Source organism: Punica granatum, chromosome 4 (genome assembly GCF_007655135.1).
Source record: "Punica granatum isolate Tunisia-2019 chromosome 4, ASM765513v2, whole genome shotgun sequence".
In the NCBI taxonomy this organism is placed as follows: Eukaryota; Viridiplantae; Streptophyta; class Magnoliopsida; order Myrtales; family Lythraceae; genus Punica; species Punica granatum.
Genome location: NC_045130.1, coordinates 14,435,984 through 14,456,017, shown reverse-complemented (window position 1 = coordinate 14,456,017; position 20,034 = coordinate 14,435,984). Strand labels below are relative to the sequence as shown.

General features: G+C 40.1%; 3 protein-coding genes across 3 annotated transcripts; 1 reads left to right on the top strand and 2 right to left on the bottom strand.

Moving 5' to 3' along the window:
* Positions 1–2,166: 2,166 nt before the first annotated feature.
* Positions 2,167–6,938, top strand: LOC116206254 (putative serine/threonine-protein kinase). Its single transcript, XM_031539073.1, has 8 exons — positions 2,167–3,020; positions 3,770–4,004; positions 4,394–4,602; positions 4,895–5,021; positions 5,217–5,288; positions 5,564–5,750; positions 5,833–5,965; positions 6,371–6,938. Exons 2-8 carry the CDS (start codon positions 3,854–3,856, stop codon positions 6,638–6,640), a joined length of 1,149 nt encoding a protein of 382 aa, XP_031394933.1. The 5' UTR covers positions 2,167–3,020; positions 3,770–3,853; the 3' UTR covers positions 6,641–6,938.
* A 568-nt stretch (positions 6,939–7,506) lies between these two features.
* Positions 7,507–12,111, bottom strand: LOC116206253. The gene is made up of 15 exons (XM_031539072.1): positions 11,502–12,111; positions 10,925–11,019; positions 10,672–10,776; positions 10,461–10,565; positions 10,305–10,376; positions 10,009–10,121; positions 9,721–9,861; positions 9,293–9,361; positions 9,013–9,097; positions 8,823–8,894; positions 8,639–8,739; positions 8,407–8,524; positions 8,269–8,328; positions 8,072–8,182; positions 7,507–7,938 (listed from the first exon to the last, which is right to left on the bottom strand). The coding sequence occupies exons 1-15, from the start codon at positions 11,605–11,607 to the stop codon at positions 7,828–7,830; spliced, it is 1,464 nt and encodes a 487-aa protein (XP_031394932.1). The 5' UTR covers positions 11,608–12,111; the 3' UTR covers positions 7,507–7,827.
* Positions 12,112–12,232: 121 nt separating this feature from the next.
* Positions 12,233–18,797, bottom strand: LOC116206252. The gene is made up of 9 exons (XM_031539071.1): positions 18,255–18,797; positions 18,019–18,155; positions 17,568–17,681; positions 17,402–17,485; positions 16,373–16,546; positions 15,214–15,370; positions 14,577–14,725; positions 14,361–14,487; positions 12,233–14,185 (listed from the first exon to the last, which is right to left on the bottom strand). The coding sequence occupies exons 1-9, from the start codon at positions 18,570–18,572 to the stop codon at positions 12,701–12,703; spliced, it is 2,745 nt and encodes a 914-aa protein (XP_031394931.1). The 5' UTR covers positions 18,573–18,797; the 3' UTR covers positions 12,233–12,700.
* Between the last annotated feature and the right edge of the window lie 1,237 nt (positions 18,798–20,034).

Below are 20,034 nucleotides of genomic sequence, written 5' to 3'. Positions count from 1 at the left end.
ATGCTGCCACATTCTCCCAAATCCTCCCCGAACGGAGAAAGATTTGCCAACCTCGTGTTTTATTACAATACGAGTCGGTGTCGCATCATATACGAATGCATACATGTATCTATCACATGAAATGACACGTTTGAAAATGAGAGAATGGAACGACCTACCGACCCGATGGGCTCGGCCCTCGGATCGCACTAATCAGGGTGAACCAGACATGCAACCACTTCAGTCGATCAATGCCTAAACCAACGCCTTCTAAGGCAATTGATTAGGAAGGCAATATATACTCTCTAAAGTATTTGCTCTCCTAATTTATCTAGGATAATATATATCACAAAAAATATCTTAAATATATCGAATTCCTAAAATATATGTCGTTATGTGTATATATATATATATATCTATGTATTGGCAAATTCAGCAAATATATATATATATATATATATAGATATTGGCAAATTTAGCCAAAAAAAAAAAACATATATATTGGCATCCTATCACTTCACCCCTCCTGTGTATGTCATTAAATTCTAAGCAAGGAGACTCGATCTCCTATTTTGCAGGTTTGGAGCAGCATCAAGCAAGGAGGAGCTAGAACGAGAGAGAAGATCCATTAAAGACTCGAGGTACAAAACTCGACTGACTCCATCGTGACCTCTCATGTATACGTTTTGACGTGCAAACATACAATATGTACGACCTTACATAGGTTATATAGATCAATAGCATGTCCAGCACATAAGCTCATATAATACGACCTTACATAGGTTATATGTGGGCCATAGTTAAGCAAACTATAACCCGATCAACATATGTAAATTATAGTAAGCAGCGTATATATATATATATATATATATATTCATATATTCTGGACAAAATTATGAATGATTCCAATGTGTCTGCTATAACCTGCCCTGCATATAATATTGAGTCGAATCCAGTAAATATTGGGATTATCTTTTATATTTTTAATTTTTTTATGAGAAAAACAACAGTTGGTCAATCATTAAAAAGAAAAGAAGGGACTGGCTAATCATGGGGCTTATGCTAAAGAGTGACGAGAATCCAAAGTGTTACATGTGAGAGAAACCTTATAATATATGTATATATGTATTTATATATGAATTGGCCTAATTAATTGCTGAACATAGTGTGGAAGTTCAGTAGATGTAGCCGTTATAAAAAATATCCCCACTCCCTTTCAAGTATTGCCACTTCACATTTGTTTAATTTATTTATTGATCTATTTATTTTGTCTGTTCAAAAAATAAATTTGACAAATAATTAAATTACAAAAAATTTTGATCAGTAGGAGCAATGTCAACATAGCTGGCTGGTGGGGATTGCAGCCCCACAGCTTTTGAATCTCTTTCTCCCATGTAGTATTTTATTCATACTTCTTCTGATTGGAGTATATTTGTTGTAAAATGTATATTTTAAGGGAAAAAAAAAAGAAAAAGAAAACAACATTTTCGTTCCGATTAGGTTTCGATAAACAAAGAATAATGGTTCTGAAAACAACGCAATGGGAATAATACCATGGTTTTCACGCTTCCTTGCGTATGAGAACCGATTCACATAATGTAAGTGTGAGGTGTATTCCTATTGAGAGTCCTTTCGGGTTTGACCTTGGAGGGTAGGAAGATCGATGTGGTTCTACGAAGGTGAAACTCCCATTGTCAACGTTTGACATAGATTATATATTCATAATCGTGCGTTTTTATCTTATAAGATTGATAATATTATCTTAGTTGGTCATGCCAACATTGCCGCGCATTTCAACAAAATTCCATGTCATGGATTTCATGAAATATCCAATGCGCGAGAGCGTGATAAACGATAGTACTCTTTGCGTTTGTCGAACCGCAAAAAAACCCGAATGCCAATCATCTGACTTACCACAACAACACGATCAAAACCAAATTGAACCGAACCGAACCGAACCGAAATGGGAAGACTGAACATGCAGCATGTCTTGGGTTGGGGGTAGAGGGAGAGGGGGAATCTGTTACAGCCAAGATGCTCTGTGCCACTCGGCTAGTAAGAAGTGTAAAACTACAAACAAACCTCGACCCATCTCCTCCTCTTCCTCACTGTCTGTCTGTCTCTGTCTCTCTCTCTCCTCTGTCTCTCTCTCTCTTCCATCTTGCAGTAGAAGACAACCGTTTGTATTTGCTTTACAGCCCACAGAAATACGCCCAGAAATACATATATATATATATATATTGATTTATTTATTTATATACATAAACAGAGAGAACTTCTCATACCAATACAAGGAGACACAGACAGTCCATCTTTCTCTCCATTCTTTCACCCAATTGAACTGCATTTCCCTGTTCTTGAATTTCTCGACTATGCCCCACTGGGGCGGGGCGCAGTTTGAAATCTTGGCTGGGGGTTCCCACGCTGAGACAGCAGAGGAATAAAGGGTCGGGTCCAATTTTCGCTTTGATTGGTTTTTTTGTTTAATTTATTCATCTGATTCTTTAGTTGGGTTTGTTTGGTGCGTTAAATTTCGTGAGTTGGAGTGGGGGAGTGAAGGAGGAGGAGGAGGAGGAGGAGGAGGAGAGTGTAATAAACCCCGAAAGTTGTTGTCGGCGGGATGTCACTTTCTGTCGGCATTGTCTGTATCCAACGATGATTCTCTGATTTATTTAATCGGCAAAAGAAGAAGTACACTAAGCCTTCTCCCTTTTTTGATGATGGGGTTTCATCAGCCGAGCATCTGAACATCCTCGGTGGATTTCATTCTTGTTTCCCCCTCTGCAAAAAACTTCCAAGAACTGGAGTGGTGATCGGTGGTGTGTCGGGTTGGTTGGTTCTTGTTTGGTTTGATTTGATTCGGCTATCCTCGTTCATCAACATTTGTTTGCTTGGAGATTTATGGCATTGAAGTTCAATGTGGGGATGAGGGTAGGTTGCGATTTGGCTGGCCAATGCAGCTGATGTTCATTCAGGTCGTGGTTGGCAAATGAGGCTGAATTCCTCTGATACCCGGCTGCGATTCTCGGGACAAATCTCAGGTTCAATGAAATCTTCAGTACATGCCCTTTTGTGTGATGTTGTTCTAAGAAGATTTTTGGTTGTGTCCGAGTTGTGAAATGTGCCCCACTGTATCATCTGCATTTAGATTCATATTACTGCATTTTCAGATAAGCTGTAGAGGCAGGCATTGTCTTTTCTTGTGCTAAATGGTATCGGCAGGTTGGAAATTTTTTCTTTCGATGTTTGTGGAAAATCCGATGATCTAATTGGTGCTACGGGGAGGAACTTGTTTCATTATCATATAGATACTGTTGAAATTATTCTACGGGGCGGAAACTCTGGTGATGTCAAGATTACCACAACTTTCAGGCAATTGCTTATTGGAACCAAAATAGTTGTTGGATAAGCTGTGATTGCCTTAGATATTGTTCATGACCATTCAGAGATCTAGTCAGTTTTTCGCAGATAAATAAGAGTTGATGATAATTTCCATCACCGACACCCTTCAATTTTGTGCCCAGCCCCATTTAAGCATTGACAACTTTTACTATTTCAACTATTCCCCTGTTTTTCGTCATTAGAATAGCTTCTAAGGCATTACAGGCGAAAGAGAGAGTGAAAATTCTTTCTTTGACCGGTGTGATGTTCTGGCCTATTTATTTTTTTGCATTTTGCCATTTCACATATAGCTAATATTACCATTTAAACATTTTTTACCATATATAATTCATTTTGTCGGCGCCGAAGCAGTTACTTATTTATTTATCATCTTTCTCATGGCTGGCAGGGTCGATGAGCTTCTTTTACACAACAGAGAGTAGTAAAAATAAAAAGTCGCGGGTGTAGCTTTAAAAGTTGGATCCCGTGCCAAATGTCAAGGACTCTTGCAGCAATAGCAGGAGGTGCTGCAGGAGCCGTGGCTTTGGTGGGGATAATTGCGTTTCTTATATGGCTCTGCCTCTCTCATAATAGGAGCGCTTCAAGAACTTCCGAGACTGGTTCTTCTGATCCTTCCATTCAAAGTAAACATCAGACATATCACTTATGATATACGATCCCTCTTTTATTTGGTGTTGATTTGTTTTATCTTTTTGGGAAAATTTCACTTTACATGTTTTCTTTTAGTGACAAGAAACTTTTTTTTGCTTCTGGCTTGAACCCCCTTGTCGGATTTTGATGAAAATACTCATCCAACAATTGGATATAAGAATATCGTTTGCGACTTGTTCAGTATTATGGAATGGAATACAGTGATATGCCATGACTATAGTTTATATGCTGTCCCACTGCTTCACCATTTACCATAGCAAATTGGCCTTTTTCGCTTTCATTTGATATCTGATGGTTGTCCCTCAGCATCCAATCTCAATTCAATTATTTTAGTCTGTGCTGATTGTGTTATAATATGTAGTTGAAAGACATGTCGGGATCGAGATATTGCGAGAAGCAAGGCGCTTTGACATGGAAGAATTGTCTATGGCCACAAAGAATTTCAATGAGAAGAATCTGATAGGGGTTGGGAAATTCGGTGAGGTGTATAAGGGATTATTACTTCATGATGGAATGCTTGTGGCCATCAAAAAGCGTTCTGGAGCTCCAACTCAGGAATTTGTTGATGAGGTTTTACTTACCTTCTGCCTTTTATGACTTACTGAATGACGTAGTCATCCTTATTTACTCCAAGAAGAAAAGGGAAATTAGAGGAAAATATATCCCAGGACTATAAAGTAAAAGCTTAAATTGAAAAATTGAAAACTAACGAGAAAAATAGGGTCAGGATGCTATTCAAAATAAACATTATTTTATGTCGGCAATTTTCCGTTGATTTCTACGGCAGTTATTGAAATTTGGAGTGAGGTCTTGCAGTAGTCCAATCTGATGTGATGTTTCCCTTGCTTGTCAATACTATCAGGTACGATTCCTGTCTTCTATTCACCACCGGAATCTCGTGAGTCTTTTAGGCTACTGCCAGGACAACAATCTACAATTTCTCATATACGAGTACGTACCTAATGGGAGTGTATCTAGTCACCTGTATGGTACTGCTCTATTCCATCACTGTTTTCTTTCAATCAGCGAACTTTTTGTTATTCCTGAAGCAATACATTATGTAGTCCAAACTTACTATTCCTGATTCCTTTTTTTTTTGGGGGGGGTAAAACTAATGATAATTTTGCTCCGTATGTGTTAAAAAGTGCAACAATTTTTTAAAGTTCATATATATTTATGTGCAGGACCTAGTCAAGGTTCGGGTGAGAAGCTAGAATTCAAGCATAGGCTTTCGATAGCTCTTGGGGCAGCTAAAGGTGATCCTCTGCAAAATCAGTGAGCATTTATGGCTTTCCTGGTATCAGTTTTTCTTCTCTCAAGAGAAATATAAAAGATTCAGTAGAGCAAAACTCTTTATCGGACTTTTCCCTGTTTGCAAGATTACAATTAGTAGTGTTTCATTCTTGCATCATCCTTAGTAAATGTCTACTTCTACAGTGACAACTATGTTACACAGCATCTGCATCAGTTGTTCCATTTCAACAGTTTTCAGTGGTCAGCAAACCAAGCCTAATCTGTATCTCTTTAGCAGGTTTGGCCCATCTTCACTCTTTGAGCCCTCGTTTGGTGCATAAGGATTTTAAGACAGACAATGTTCTCGTGGATGAGAATTTTATACCAAAGGTTGCGGACGCAGGGATCCGCAACATTCTTGGGAGGTCTGATGTTGCTGGCCCCTCTTCTCAGGTGACAACAGATGAAATATTCCTTGCCCCCGAGTAAGCCTTTTATGATGCATGTTCTTTCATTTGGTTGTCATTTTACATAATCTTTCTTGTAACATTTCTTCAAATCTTTCAGGGTAAGAGAGTTTAGAAGATTCTCTGAGAAGAGCGATATTTACAGCTTTGGTGTATTCCTTCTGGAATTAGTAAGCGGGAGAGAAGCTGCAGTTTCTCCTTCTCCAGAGTCTAATCAGAACTTGGTTGAATGGGTATGTCATTGCCAGCTGAAAGTTTGTCCCATTTTAATGTTTTCATTACCTTACTGAAATGCAATTCACTAGATAGTTTTCAGAACCCCATTGGACCAGGCGGGTCTATCAATTCAATCATTTACTGCCAATATGGCTTGTCTAGCTGTTGTATTAGACCTCTGGCATGATAACTCGATCGATCCGACTTGATATAGACATTATAATGTGTGATCGTTCTAAATGGTTCTCTGCATTTCTCAAGTTTACATATGGACTGGCCCAATGATTGACCAAGGAAGGTAGAGTGGATAGATTTTACAATATTCAGAGACTATAGAAGAAATTTGATATGATGTCTATATGTTTTTCGACTGTGTAAATTGATCTGAACTTGGTGTGTTCTTTCCCTCTCTCTGCATAAAGCTGCAAAGCAATCAAGACTACACCAAACTCTCTGACGTGATAATCGACCCGAGGCTGCTGGGGAGCAGATTCACGGTCGAAGGCATGGAGGAGTTTGTGCGGTTGATCATGCGCTGCATCGAACCCTCGAGTGAGAGGAGACCCGCGATGAGCTATGCAGTAATGGAACTCGACCGGATACTCGAGAAAGAGATGAGCTTGACTACAGTCATGGGGGAAGGAATGCCCAGTGTGACGCTGGGAAGCCAGTTATTCAGAAGAACAAAATAATGAACAGAAAAGAAAGAAAATATATATTGGTTGTTGTTGGTGTGAGTAAAATTCCCCATCTTGTTTATTATTATCATTTCTACAGAATATTTTCTGCAAAAACATCATCAAAGGAGAGAAAAGAAGACAACAATTTCATTTTCAGCTGTTTGACAAATTGTATAAAAGAACAGCTGCCCTATTTCTTCATTTTTTCTCCATCTTCATGTTAATATGTTGGGGGAAAAAAGGAAAAACAGCCTTCTTGTATTCATCTCTTACTGTGAATAATATATGAAAGAAACTTCATTTCTCAGTTTATGTTGCTGTCATGTTCTTTCGATTTGAAGAATCCCAATTATGCATTGTTGTCCTGTGGTGGATCGGTTTATTTCGATCAGTAATCCAGGCTGTTTCCAGAAAGGTCGGGTCGGTGCAGATGGAAAATTGAAACAGGGCAATTCCGCTGTTCTACCAGCTTTTCTAATGTATCCGAATGAGTAATGCTGCAATGATTCTTCGATTAAAGTAACTCGAATCTGAACTGTCTTATCGAGCGATGAATACGGGCAGGGGGACCGCGCTAATATCGAACCACATGTAGGATTTGTTTCATGCCATTGTCTTGGTTTCATTTATGAATCTTGTCGGGTGGGAAAAGGCCACTAGGACAGGAAAATGAGAGCTTGCCTTGTTACTGTTTGGCCAGACATTCATAGCGAACATCCAACATTTATGCTCTCCACTTTTCTAGAGGAGAGGGAAGACCTTGCCCAGTTGGTCCCAAATGGGAATTTCTGGACCACTCCTCTTAGTCCATTTACTCGCTCCTTCCGAAAAAATTTTCACCCCGTGTTTCTTTCTATCGGTTTCATCTGAGATTGCGATTCTTGCGCAGTTTCATGTTGAAATTTATGTAAAAAACTGAGACTTTAGGGTAGCAATAGTCACCGTTTGCCACATTACCTAAAACGGTTATCTGATGTCAAGAAGAGCTGCAATAAACTACAGAGGATCCTTGATTCCGACTTTAGGGGTACAGACCCTCTACTATAACAGATGGATCTTGCCCGTATATACATCACAATGGCATGTAAATGTAGTGACTATGTCCTGTCAGTCTTTCGGTGACCTCTGCAACAATTTTGTCTCAGCCTTTTACGTCCTAAGCTACAGCAAAAGGAGGAGGGTAGAATTCCGGGAAAAAGTCAAGGTAGTGAGGAACCCTCTTTTACCTTAAGGACAACCTCCTCCGTGGTCGTGCCGATGACCCTGTTAGCGTGTCTCAACTCCACACATGAGTAATGTCCAGAATCGTCCTGTTAGCATCATCTTCTTGTGATTGATCGGAGTATACATATAGCGGAGACATCGATCCAACATATCTAAATTTTTTAAGCTGGTGACTGGAACCGTTGTATGATGTTAATGAAGGGAATTGTAGCAAATTACCTGAGAGACAATTCCTAACTTGTCTAGTTTCTGAACAGCATCATCAACATCAAAATTGCATGTCTTGCTGAACTCTTTCTTAATAAGTTCCTCGCATCGCAAGTCAATATCCTATGCACCGAATTACAAGAAAAGGATGAACTAACCAATATGTGTTGGTTAAGAGGCAGTACAAGGAGAAAGGCAATATGTCTTACCTGTTTATTGGCCTTTCCATTTTGCATCAGTACGAAGAACGAGATGATAACCTCTTTTACCTGCAAGGAACAATTATTGTTTGAAATCGAGTTACTGTCGTGTTTCCTTCCAATTGTACGTTCAAGTGTTTTGCTTACTTCCTGTTGAATGACGTCATCACATAGTCGTAGAAGAGTGCTCCTTCCGCTGTCAAGTTGTTTGTCATAGACACATCGCGTTATTAAGTTTTGATATGCAACCAAGTTTCTCTGGAACCTGCATAAACCGGCACATATATAGATATGTATATGGAGTTGCTAGAAACTTGTAATAATTACCGAGAAAATATTACAGTGAGAAAGAATTAGCAAAGTGGAAGAAGAAACTTGCGTGAAGTAGGTTTTGACGCAGTAACCGACTACTGCAGATAGGATTGCAAAGATCACGCGGATATCCGCTTTCGGCATTTGAAGTGAACTTACTACTGTGACCTGCAGAGAGCAAGAGAGAGATCTGAGGAGGGTTGATATCAATAAAGAAATGGCCAACTTGCACCTATAAAGCAAAGACTCACCAGCCCGATCACTGTGGAGACAAGGAACTTTACCCAGTCCAGAGGAGTTAAGGTTGGATTCTTCTTTTCTGGCTTTTGAAAGAGAAGAGCTCCAATATCAATTTATTTGTGCAGAGTAAAAGATGGAAAGGTTAGGTGCAAACGGGCCATGCGTTTAGCCGGATTCGAGACAAAGGGAGAGAGAGCTTACAAGTACTATCTCCAAATCTGCCATCGGGATGTTCTTGAAATGCTTCACGTATATGTTTCGTTCATGGTCTATACCACTCGCTCGCCTGTAGATTCACTTTAACACTCTTTTCAGATACAGTACTCGGTCCCGGTTTTACTAGGAAAAACTGAGTTTTGACGTCAGATCTACCTCCATACTCTTTCTTGGTTGTTTATACGAAACGACTTATGACTCTGCCCCAATACTTATAATACGGAAAAATTATCGGGATTTTAAGAGCTTTAAACCAGTATGATACCTGTAAAGGACAATTATCCGCTCGAAGGTGGGTTCTTGGATCGTGTTCTGGCTCAGCAGGTTACAAATACTGGTGACAAAAGGGAATGAAAAATCTATATATATCATCAGCCGTAAAACCATCCGATGCATGGAACTTAAAGATGGTACATTCTATAAGCAAATCCGAGCTGCTTTCTTTGCAATATGGAAAGTTGTGATCAATATAAGGTGCTGATCAGAGTTTCTTAGTGAAACGTGATTAATTTGAAGATTCGAGCTCGTGAAAAGTGCTCTGGTCGATAAAATCTTAAGTAAAGCATATGTTTTTGTCAACAAGTTGTTCGCGCGAAAATAGTTTTCCATCAAATGAAATCTTCAAAAACAGTTCTCTGTGAACCGGACCCTTTTGTCTACAGTAGCTGTCAATTTATATCTAAGGCCACAAACCTGAGATTCATGTTTTCAATGTGGATCCGCTCCACGTACATGCCTTCATCTTCTTCTTCTGCGCTGATGTTGACTTCAACTTGCTCCTTTGGAGATTTATTGCATGGATTCTTCGACTTTCTGAAGAAAATTCTCTTCAATCTACGAGCAACCAAAAAGCCACCAGAAAGAAACATTAATTCAAACATTTGAAACCGAAACTTGTCCCGAGGAATATACAGGTACAAATGTTCATGATCATATATACATATACTCTCTGCTGCCTATGTGATTGAAACAAGTACATACCCAGTATACTTGAGAAAACGTCTCCATGCACGTGCAACGATCGTATTTACCTTCGTTTTAAAGAAGTAATCTGTTCTGCGATCAATTCCAATACCACGCCGAAATATTATGTACTGAAAATGAGCGGATGGGATTTGCACGAGTTATATATGTATACTGGAGAAAGAATAGGATGCTTGACAAGATTATTAAACAACACTTTCGATGAGTGGTGATAGGCCCGATGCTTTCAAACATGTATTAAAGAAAAAAATAAAAAAAAGAGCACATGAATGGAACTTCAATCAGTTCGATACCTTATCAGCAAAGTAAGGAAGATTGTCATGAGGATTCTCTGCAAAGTAACTTGTCAGAAGCCGTCTGTCAAGCTACAAAGAAGAAAAAGCATATCATGGAGTCGGTAAACTGGATTGAGAAGAAAGATGTGCTACTAAGTTAGTCTTCTGTAACACCTTCGACTCGTCCACTTTTATCGGAAGATTTAAGCGGTACTGTGCAGCTAATGCAACATAAATCTCATCGTCTGTCGTTATCTTGAAATTACTCTTTTCCATCACCTGTAGCAGTGCATGATGGGATGAGAATAAGGAACTTTCTATTAGCTGGAGAGAGATGTGAAAAAAAGAAAAGCAAAAAAAGTTTGCAAGTCATAGATGATGTTGCCTGAAGCAAGTATGTGAGGAAGTCGTGTTCGAAGCAATCGATTTCTGCGGGAGTGAGATTCTGCGGATGTGCCCCATGAACGGGATCAAACAGGGTGTACAGATGCTGCCAATGTGCAGATACAGTTACATTAAATCTCAGTCGTACATAGTGGAAGAAAGTGGTAACGAAAACTGATGGTGGATGCAAAACCGAAACGAATGAGCGAATTAGACCAACTCAAGAGAATAACAAGGATAAAGCTGTTGATTACCATGAGATCCTCAAACTGGAGAATATACCAAGCTCGAACCGCAGAGTCCACTCTCTGGCAGAACTTTGCAAACTCAGCTCGATCGGCTTTGTTCTCTGTAGGAGTCGAAAAACTTGGCATTAGTCATCAATTTGGTGAAACTTTTTTTTTTTATGGGAATTAGGTGAAACATATGTATATGCATCTGAACGCCTATGTCTTTAACAGATAATTAAGAAAAGATCCAGTTTTACTTTGTTTAATTACGCTCAGTGAAGATTTTCATTTCGATCCAGTGTCTCCTTCAAGATGATCCATAAGCCACCTCATATTTCGTTCGCAAGTAAATATATACCATATCGATTGGCATCCCGGGAGCAGACCGAGCCCCTCTTGTTTAATACACATAGCAATTGAACGGTACAAAATCTATGGTAATTACTTATCCAAAAAAAAAATCTACGATAATGAAGAAGTGAAGGTGAGCAAAATAACTTCTTACGCAAGAAAACAGATTCAAGACGGAAGCGTCTGTTTCTGAGAACAGCACACAGAGATTACGAAGAGAGAGAGAGAGGGGTTGTAGTAGCCGGAATACCGATGAGGTTGGAGAGAGTGGATATGAGCTTGGGCTTGAGGATGGGGATGACTGACTCCTTCTCCAGCCTCATTATGTCCTTCTTCTTCTTCTTCTTCCACCCCATCCCTTCCCTTCTGTTTCAGCTTCTTGATCTTCTTCTGCTTCCGATCGATAAGATAAGACTCGGCAGTTCTTCTTTCTGGAGCTATGGTGTCCGGTTACGATGATATCAAATAAGAAGAAATTGATAGCAGGAGACAACAATGTCCACCTGACCAATTCCTACACTGATCTCTCTCTCTCTCTCCCCCCTCTCCTTTTCCCTATGAGCAACAGACGTCGCCTTGTTTGGCGGGAGAACTGTCCTGAGTTCCCATGTTACGGTGTCCTTGACCGAGTATTCGTGCGCCACTTGTCACGAAAAGAAAGCATTGCACTTCAAAAGGTACACACAGTTTTACTAATCCCGGTCAATCGATAACGCAACAGAGAAACGGAGCAGCCAATCCTGGTGGATCATCAGGAGAACTCATGCCAATGCAATTGGTCTTGAAATATAATTACCCACTGGTTATGCAGCAACCGCATCTTTAATCCCTCCCTTACTAAGAGAAGCTCGACGAGGATGAATGCCGTAGAGCACGCTTTGACAGTACATAGAATGATTGGAATATTTGGCTCTTGTGGCATCATCTAGCTCTTTAGCCGGTCGAATCTAATATAGGCAAATAAAGGAATCAACAGAAGGGTCTCCCAAAAAGATGCATACAACAGCAGCAAAATTGCCAGAGACAAAAGAATGAGAATTGTTTTAAAGCTAAGACATTGTAATCAATCCCTTTGCTTTGGCACATTTACGGGACTCCTAAAAGACAGCTCCTGGACAAGCTAATAAAAAAATATTTGCTGACAAAAAGCTAAGAAACAAACTACCGAACAATAGACAACAGTAAAAATTTGTAAACCCACGAGATTCTCTGGGCCTGCCCAAATCGAATCTAAACTACCTATATACAGCGGTGTCGAGTCAGCTCTCTTGTATCGGTATGTACAAATCCTATCTCAGAGCATTATACCAACCCACACACCTGTGGTGTGGATCCTTGACCCGCCCTGAAGCCCCCATACACCTATAAGAGCACAATGTCCAAAGGAAAATTCAAAAAGGCTCTCACATAAGCGAGCTGCCGAAGCAAGACTGCAAAAATGTCCGCCTCCTATTGATTCCATGAGCCCAAAAATGGTGGCTTATCCATGGAATCATTCATGCTGGAGTTCTGGTGTGGAGGCAAACTCATCCACCCGGTGTCGTCGTCACGCCTGTTCATATAATCGAGTGAAGGACCTGGTTGATGGGGCAAAACATTTCCGATACCAGGCCCACTCATTAGCCCATGGCCATAGCTCCGGGAAGGAATGACCTGTTCGATGGAGTCATAAGATGGATGGCGTGAAGATAGCTGGTTGCAATGAGGTAAAACACCATACATGCTCTGGTCCATTACGAGATTGTTGGTTTGACTCGGGCCAGCTGAACTGCTGGCCCACCCACCTCCGCGGACCTGATGCTCGTTAGAGTTGGAGAACCAGTTTTGGCCTGAGACAGGCGGAGGAGGTTGTATCGTGGACGGCACGTGATGGGCCCACTCCTGGATGCTCACAGATGGTGGCAACAAATGATGCTCTTGTTGCCTTTGCTGCATCAGGAACCTGTTGCCTCCTCCGCTCGGTAACATGCTCCCCGTGGACATGTTCTGCTGGATGCTGTTCTGCATTCTCTGCCCATATGTTTCAGTCAATACGTTATTGGGTATCTGAAAGTTCAAGGGGCCCATGTGTTTCTGCTGGTTATTACTATTGCCTGGATGTAGCATTCCTTGCTGGCTGCTGAAAATTGATTGTAGCAGCTCATTCTGGTCCCGATGAATCGCGTAAGAGCCGAAGGAATTAGAATCTCTGTGCAGTTGTTGCGCTTGTCCATGCAAGTTAGATTCGAGCTCAATCCACTGAGGGGCTCGTTGCTCTCCATCAATGGGGGACAGTGATGGGGGGAGTGGGATCTCAGCCACGGAATTGAACTGACATCCCGTAGAAGAGGAATCAAAGTAAGGGAGTGGCATGCTGCTCACACTGCTTACTGGTTGCCACATGTCACCACCCTGGGAGAGGGGGACCCGATCGATATCAATCAAATCAGCGCCATTCAAATTCCCAGAATATGGCGACACGTCCTGAGGTGCGGGACCCGATTGCAAGATCTCAGACTCCAGACCTACGTGATTGAAATTAGGGTCACCGCTCGATGAAGATGGTGGTTGATTCAAAAGTAGGTCCTGTGAGGAGCCAGGAACAGAGTCGGTATCATTATTGCGCGCGACAATACCAGGATGATCCAGTATTGAACTCATCCCCACTTTCACATCAGAGCAAGGAAGAGCCTCGTCATGGTTCTCTGCAACAAATTGCTGGTCCTGCTCATCCACTTTCCCATCATCTCCTCTTTGATCGTTAACTAAGCCAGGAGCAGTAGACTCATCATCATCCTCCATTGACGATGCATAATCTGCTCCACTATTATTTTGTTGGTCATGTGAAGAGCATAGTGGAGACTCTTTGTCCTCTTTCATGGTCAGTCTCTCATCAATTCCCTCGTTATCCTTCTGAGCTAGAATTTCACTCTCCGGAATTTCTCCCTCAACATCCTAATCAGCCAACCACAGAGGTAACGCATTACAACAACAAACAATGAAGTTTATAAGAAAGTAAGTTTACTGTTCTGCTGGCAAAAGATGCTTTAGGGAATAACCCAAATGGGCCTCATCAATAAGGCTGCTTTTACCATCTAAGTAGAGGAAGGGGTGGGGAACAGATAATAACCTCCAAGAGTGAATCATGTCTCTCCAACAGCTCTTGCTCCAAGGATCTCATCATTTGTCGTCTCTGGATACGAATCTCATTCCAAAATCCATATGCAGATGGAAGGTCATGATTTGCCAGTCGCAACCTATTTGAGGAATTGTGTAGAGAGTAAAAGTATTAAAACCTTTCGCTAGAAAAGATGAAAAAACAAAATGCCATTAAAGATAGGCTCACCAATGATCATGCAACTTCTTTTGCTGTTCCTCCACAAATACTTTGTATGGTTGTATGTGCAAATTTTTGAGATTACCTAGGGACCTAGACTGCATGCTCGAACCTGACTCCTCCATGCTCTTTGCAAGTTTGTGCTGCTTCTTACTAATCTAAAACATATCAATCAGAAGTCAAACAAGTAATATTCAAACAAATATTAAATGCGTCAACCACACTCTGCTTCCACAAGTTGTCAATGTTGTTTTCGTTAATCCAAGTCAAACAGTGGACAGCAGACTTCGTTTTGAGAGTTCCCAGATATATCAGCCAGATAAGGATATTGTACAAAAGAGATGCTAAACAACACTTGCCGCCACTTGCTTGTTCCCAGCAAGTATTAAGATCAATTTCTTCTAGCATTTCCAAATGACGAAAATTGGAAACTAATTTGACCTAGATTAGCCATAATAGACAGATGATTCTCGATAAAGGACAAGTCCACAAAAAAGTAATACAGTACTTTAATTTTCTAATTATATCAATGACTTCTGCCCAATAAATTACAACAGCTCCAACCTTTAGAATTTTACGACTAAATCACCTTGTTATCAACCTAGAGCCAAATCTATTAAATCCCGGAAGCTGAAGTAAAACAAACCTTGACATATGACATGTATTCTGTTCCATCATGATAGACAACATTTTTCCTCGTCACCTTGACACTTTTCCTTCGCATTGCTTTCCCAATGAGAACGTCATCTGAAGCAATGGGTGGATCTCCACCTCTATCTTTGATGGGCCTTTTCTTGCTTATCCTATAATCATTACAAATTAAAATTAATCAGAAACAGAGAACTACCAGTAAAGAATCCAGATTCAATGGAACTCAAATGTGTGTACACAAGTATCATGGAACAAGATCCATGACCACTGATGCAGCAAGGAAACCAAGCAAAGAATAGCTCAAGCATAAGATTGTGAAGTGACATAAATCAAGACATGATCATAAAACAAAATCCATTCCAAATGAGTTATGAGGATGAAAAAAGCATGAACTAAAGCATCTCCAAGCAAGATTACAAGCAAGCAGAAGAATACCTGATGAAAATGTGGAGAGCTGAATTTATATTGAATTCTAGTAATATCAATGAGCATTCACGGGGCACACTTACTAAGCATAATTACACATTGTAGGTTAATATGACTAGCAGAAAAAGATATACTGCATCGTCAAGCCAACGGTAAAGCCCCATCACAACTCCAGAATCCCAAGGTGCTCATAGATGCAGCCTATAAAATGGAAGTTGGGGACTCTGTGCGTAATTTTCTAAAGTTTTGTGCTAAAAATGATAAAATGGGTATAGTTCATAGCACAACCCAACCCCCCCCCCCCCCCCCCCCCCACCAAAAAAAAAGGAAAGAAAGAAGAGAGATGCTTAGAAAAGAAAAGAAATAGAGATGCCAATTGCCAAATAGCAACAACTGTCATGTCATGTACCAAGAAGCACCTAAGAAAACATACTTGAAACACAAAATTGATGAGGCACTATCTTGCCCTATTTTACACTTGCATAGACTTGTCCCCACATACATTAAAATTGCTGCTGTAAGATTAAGCAAACATCAGTGCCAGGAAGCACCAAAGAAAACATACTTGAAACCATACTTAAAATTGCTGCTGTGCCAAGAAGCACCTAAGAAAACATAATTGAAACCTTAAAATTGATGAGGCATATCTTGCCCTATCTTACACTTACATAGACTTGTCCCCACACATATTAAAATTGCTGCTGTAAAATTAAGCATAAGTCAGCTACCTTTTACGTGATTCTCCAGCCTTCTTAAATGATTCGATCGGTTCATCACTATTACTCGTCTTTTCCTCTGTGCCCAAAGATGAAGACTTAGATGTACCAGCAAAGCTATTGTCAAGGTCACAAATTTCAAATTCATCTACACGTGAGAACTTCTTCTCTTTGTCCTTCTTTGACCTGCAAAACATCAATTATTGAAATGATTGAAACTTTTTTTTTAATAATGTTTCTGGCATAATTCAAAAGAATCATCATGTGATAAACAGAGAAAAGATTACAGGACAATCAATGTTCAACTACAAAAGTCCCAAACACTTGACATACGCAAGCACGAGGTCACGCACATCCCAGGGGATTTCAGGTGCTATTCTTTGATAATCAGATACACTTAATCCCCTCCCTTTTATGACTATCAATTATGTAGGTAACATATACATTACACATCCAGTAGATAAGGTTCAAAATTATTCACTGTCACCAATTAAACTTAAGAATGTTGAATCACAAAATATCTACACATGTTGAATCCAAAAACTCTACAAGTGGCAGAAGCAAGGTTAGTGGAAATGCAACATTTACTACCTACATCAAAATGTGATACTGATATCTACAGAATGAAGGGCAGTATAGATCAAACAGAAAGCAAGTGATGCTTTATACTATTGTACCTAGTCCTGTGAATAGTCCTCAAACATCCGAAAATCCATATGCTCCTAATGATTCTTGCCCCTACATTAGGTGTATACTAGCTCAATTAATTAAAAAGTTGTCCCTTTCATTATCTTCAAACACAAGCCATTTCACTTTCCAGAGAAGCTAGTCCTCTTACCACTCCTCACAGGACTAAGCTGCGGTGGCTCCTAATATCTGATAGGAGAAATATAGCGGACATAAAGGTATGAAATGTATGGCTTTGCCAACGACACCTGATGTTGTTTGCTTCACTGACAAGATCAAGCATATTTGTTACTAGAAGGTAGGGATTAGTCCTTGTGCATGCATACAGAAGAAATAAATAGGAAAAGGACAAACCTCATAGTTTTTCGATTTGGTTCCTTTTCAAAGTCCTTGGAGTTCTGCCAGCTTTCCTTCATCTTGAGCAAAGATCCAATCATGCTGCAATGAAGAGCTTGAGAAAGTTATATTACACAAATATTATGTAACACCATTAATTTGATTAATGCAATATGTCCCATACTCATTATGATATCTGTGCAACTCTGAGTAGTAAGCACTCTTGGCAGCCTTTAAAGACTGTTCACGATGAACGACAGCATCAGGATGCAGGTTGCCTGATTGAAGTGAAGCTGCCCTGCAAGAAAAAGTTCCCAAGATGTCCATATCCCATCAAATTTTTTTATTGCAGGAAACGTAGACTGAATAGATCGAAGGACGTCTCTAAAGAGCAACATAAGGTACGCCAGCAGCAGGGGAATAAAACGACCAACCATACTGCAGTAGAGAGCTGACTACCACAGGACTTAGCAACATTACGAGTGAAAATAGATGTCAAGAATGCAAAGTTTACAACCAAAAGCTGTTCAATATAGCAAGAAACTACAAAATGACAGTTCGCGAGAGCAGAATGAGCTGCCAAGTTCGTAGTTAGACCACTAATGACCTTTAACTACTGGAAATGTAGTACTCACCAGTCAAGAAAGGGGTTGCCAAAATGAAAGTTTTCTCCCCCCAGCAATTGTTTCACTGCTTGCTGAGGCTCTGTTTCCCCGGGAAGGAAGTGGGTGAGAAATCTCCTCTCTCTTTCCGACAGACAGGTCTGCCATACCTATGCATTCATTCAAGCCCAATACCTCAATGACGACGAAAAAATCTCAGCACTTTGCAGCAAAGAACAACCTTTTTCCAACATACACAATTCAATTACCTCGTGCGACAGCACGTCCTCAATATTCTCCAGCTTAAACAATTCAGTGGGAACATCAAAGGCATCGGCCAATATCTTGTGACCGTGAGGAAGAGGCTCGACGAAAGGCCTCAAATTCCTCCAACTCAACCCAATTTGCTCCCTTTTCGCAACCACTCTCTTCCGGTTCGCGTCCCACTCCAGAGAAACACGAGGCTTCACCCTGAAACCATTGCTCTCCGTTGACACCGCCTGCTTCTTCTTCCCCCGGGGCTTCTCCCGCAAGCTGACGTCCGGAGCAGCGCCATTCAACCCCTTCCTCCGCTGATCAGCAGCCATTACAAGGAATTCAGATATCAATTATCTCCGGCGAGGGCCATGGCTGGGGCATATACCGGTGGAGAACCGCTGCAGAACGAGGGCAGAGACGGAGCTGGGCGGCGGAGGCGACTGCCGGTGGCAGGAAACGGCGAGGAGGATTGGGAATGGGGGGGGGGTGGTTTGACACTGCGTCACGAACCCTAGGTCTCCATCTCGTTCACTCTCATCGCCTACTCTCAATCATCGATATCCCATGAGATGACTTTTGGATCAGAAACCAACTGTGGGCGACGGTCATGGTTCAATGGCTGGGATTGTCCCTCCCCAGCCGGGAATCGACGGTCCGATGCTTGCCACGTGTTTCCCTTCTCATCTATATATCTATCCATCTATACGTACTTGGAGAAATTGCTCTGTGCTTGCACGGCTTGGGTCATTACTTATATGCATATTGGTGTTCATGTATTTACATTACATATTTTAATAAATGTATATAGGAAAAGTTCATCGCAAAAGTTTTAGCTAAAACTTGTATTTTTCTATATTAATTCCTTTTGGCCTACATAAATCTTTGTTGTCCAATGCTATATACTAGGGTCAATATGCTGTCCAATGCTATATACTAGGGTCAATATATATATATATATATATATATATACATTGAAAAAGATTTAGAAACTAATGAAATATTAGACTTTTTGAGAGGAAAATAATAGATTATCACCTTATTTGATTGGATTAATGCATGTGTAACATTATATTTTTTTTAATCTCGGTAATTCACTAATGAACTTTTTTAACATATTAGTATATTTAGACTGCTTCGTTTGATATAACTAGTTCAATGTGAAGGGCTTAATCTAATAATAAGAGACAAATGGATTTGCTTTAATTGATAAAAACAAAAATTTATAACATGCCATGCATATATAAGAGACAACCAAAATTTTTTATGTAGTCGGTCAATTTATTTTTTTAATTACTGTGGTCAAACTTTAAAATATTATTAGTTAGAATTTTGTAATGATGGAGCTTGAATTCTCTACCAGAAAAGTTGATTTTACATTTTTCACCCAGCCTTCCCCCGCATATATAGGAGTCATTATTGATTTCTTATTTACGGTAGATAGTGTACTTTAAATAGATGATTGAAGTCTACCCTCTTTTGAGGAGGAAAACACGGTAGAATTTTGTATCTTTTGTTGTCTTAGAATTTACTTTCTCTTAAATCGTTGCTTTCAGTACTTGTTCAAATAGTATGAATGTGCCAATAGGGATTGGTTTCTCCCTTGGAGTATTAATTAATCGGTTGCATCAATGGATGTTATAACAAAATAAAATAGAAAATCAGTTGAAAATTAACAATCAAATAAATAATATCAAAAGTAAAAGATTAAATTTTTTCTTAAGATGTGAAAATAATACCCGTAAAGAGTAGGGAGTATGACCTTAATGAACTAATAAAAGTTGGATGGAGAAA

Coding starts and splice junctions, on each gene's coding strand:
- LOC116206254 (XM_031539073.1), top strand. CDS start 3,854: ATGTCAAGGACTCTTGCAGCAATAGCAGGAGGTGCTGCAGGAGCCGTG. Junction 4,603..4,894: donor CTCAGGAATTTGTTGATGAG/GTTTTACTTACC, acceptor CAATACTATCAG/GTACGATTCCTGTCTTCTAT. Junction 5,022..5,216: donor TGTATCTAGTCACCTGTATG/GTACTGCTCTAT, acceptor ATTTATGTGCAG/GACCTAGTCAAGGTTCGGGT.
- LOC116206252 (XM_031539071.1), bottom strand. CDS start 18,572: ATGGCTGCTGATCAGCGGAGGAAGGGGTTGAATGGCGCTGCTCCGGAC. Junction 17,486..17,567: donor TTGCACAGATATCATAATGA/GTATGGGACATA, acceptor TCTTCATTGCAG/CATGATTGGATCTTTGCTCA. Junction 14,488..14,576: donor AAGAAGTTGCATGATCATTG/GTGAGCCTATCT, acceptor TTCCTCAAATAG/GTTGCGACTGGCAAATCATG.
- LOC116206253 (XM_031539072.1), bottom strand. CDS start 11,607: ATGGGGTGGAAGAAGAAGAAGAAGAAGGACATAATGAGGCTGGAGAAG. Junction 10,377..10,460: donor TAAAAGTGGACGAGTCGAAG/GTGTTACAGAAG, acceptor TCTTCTTTGTAG/CTTGACAGACGGCTTCTGAC. Junction 10,122..10,304: donor TTCCTTACTTTGCTGATAAG/GTATCGAACTGA, acceptor GCTCATTTTCAG/TACATAATATTTCGGCGTGG.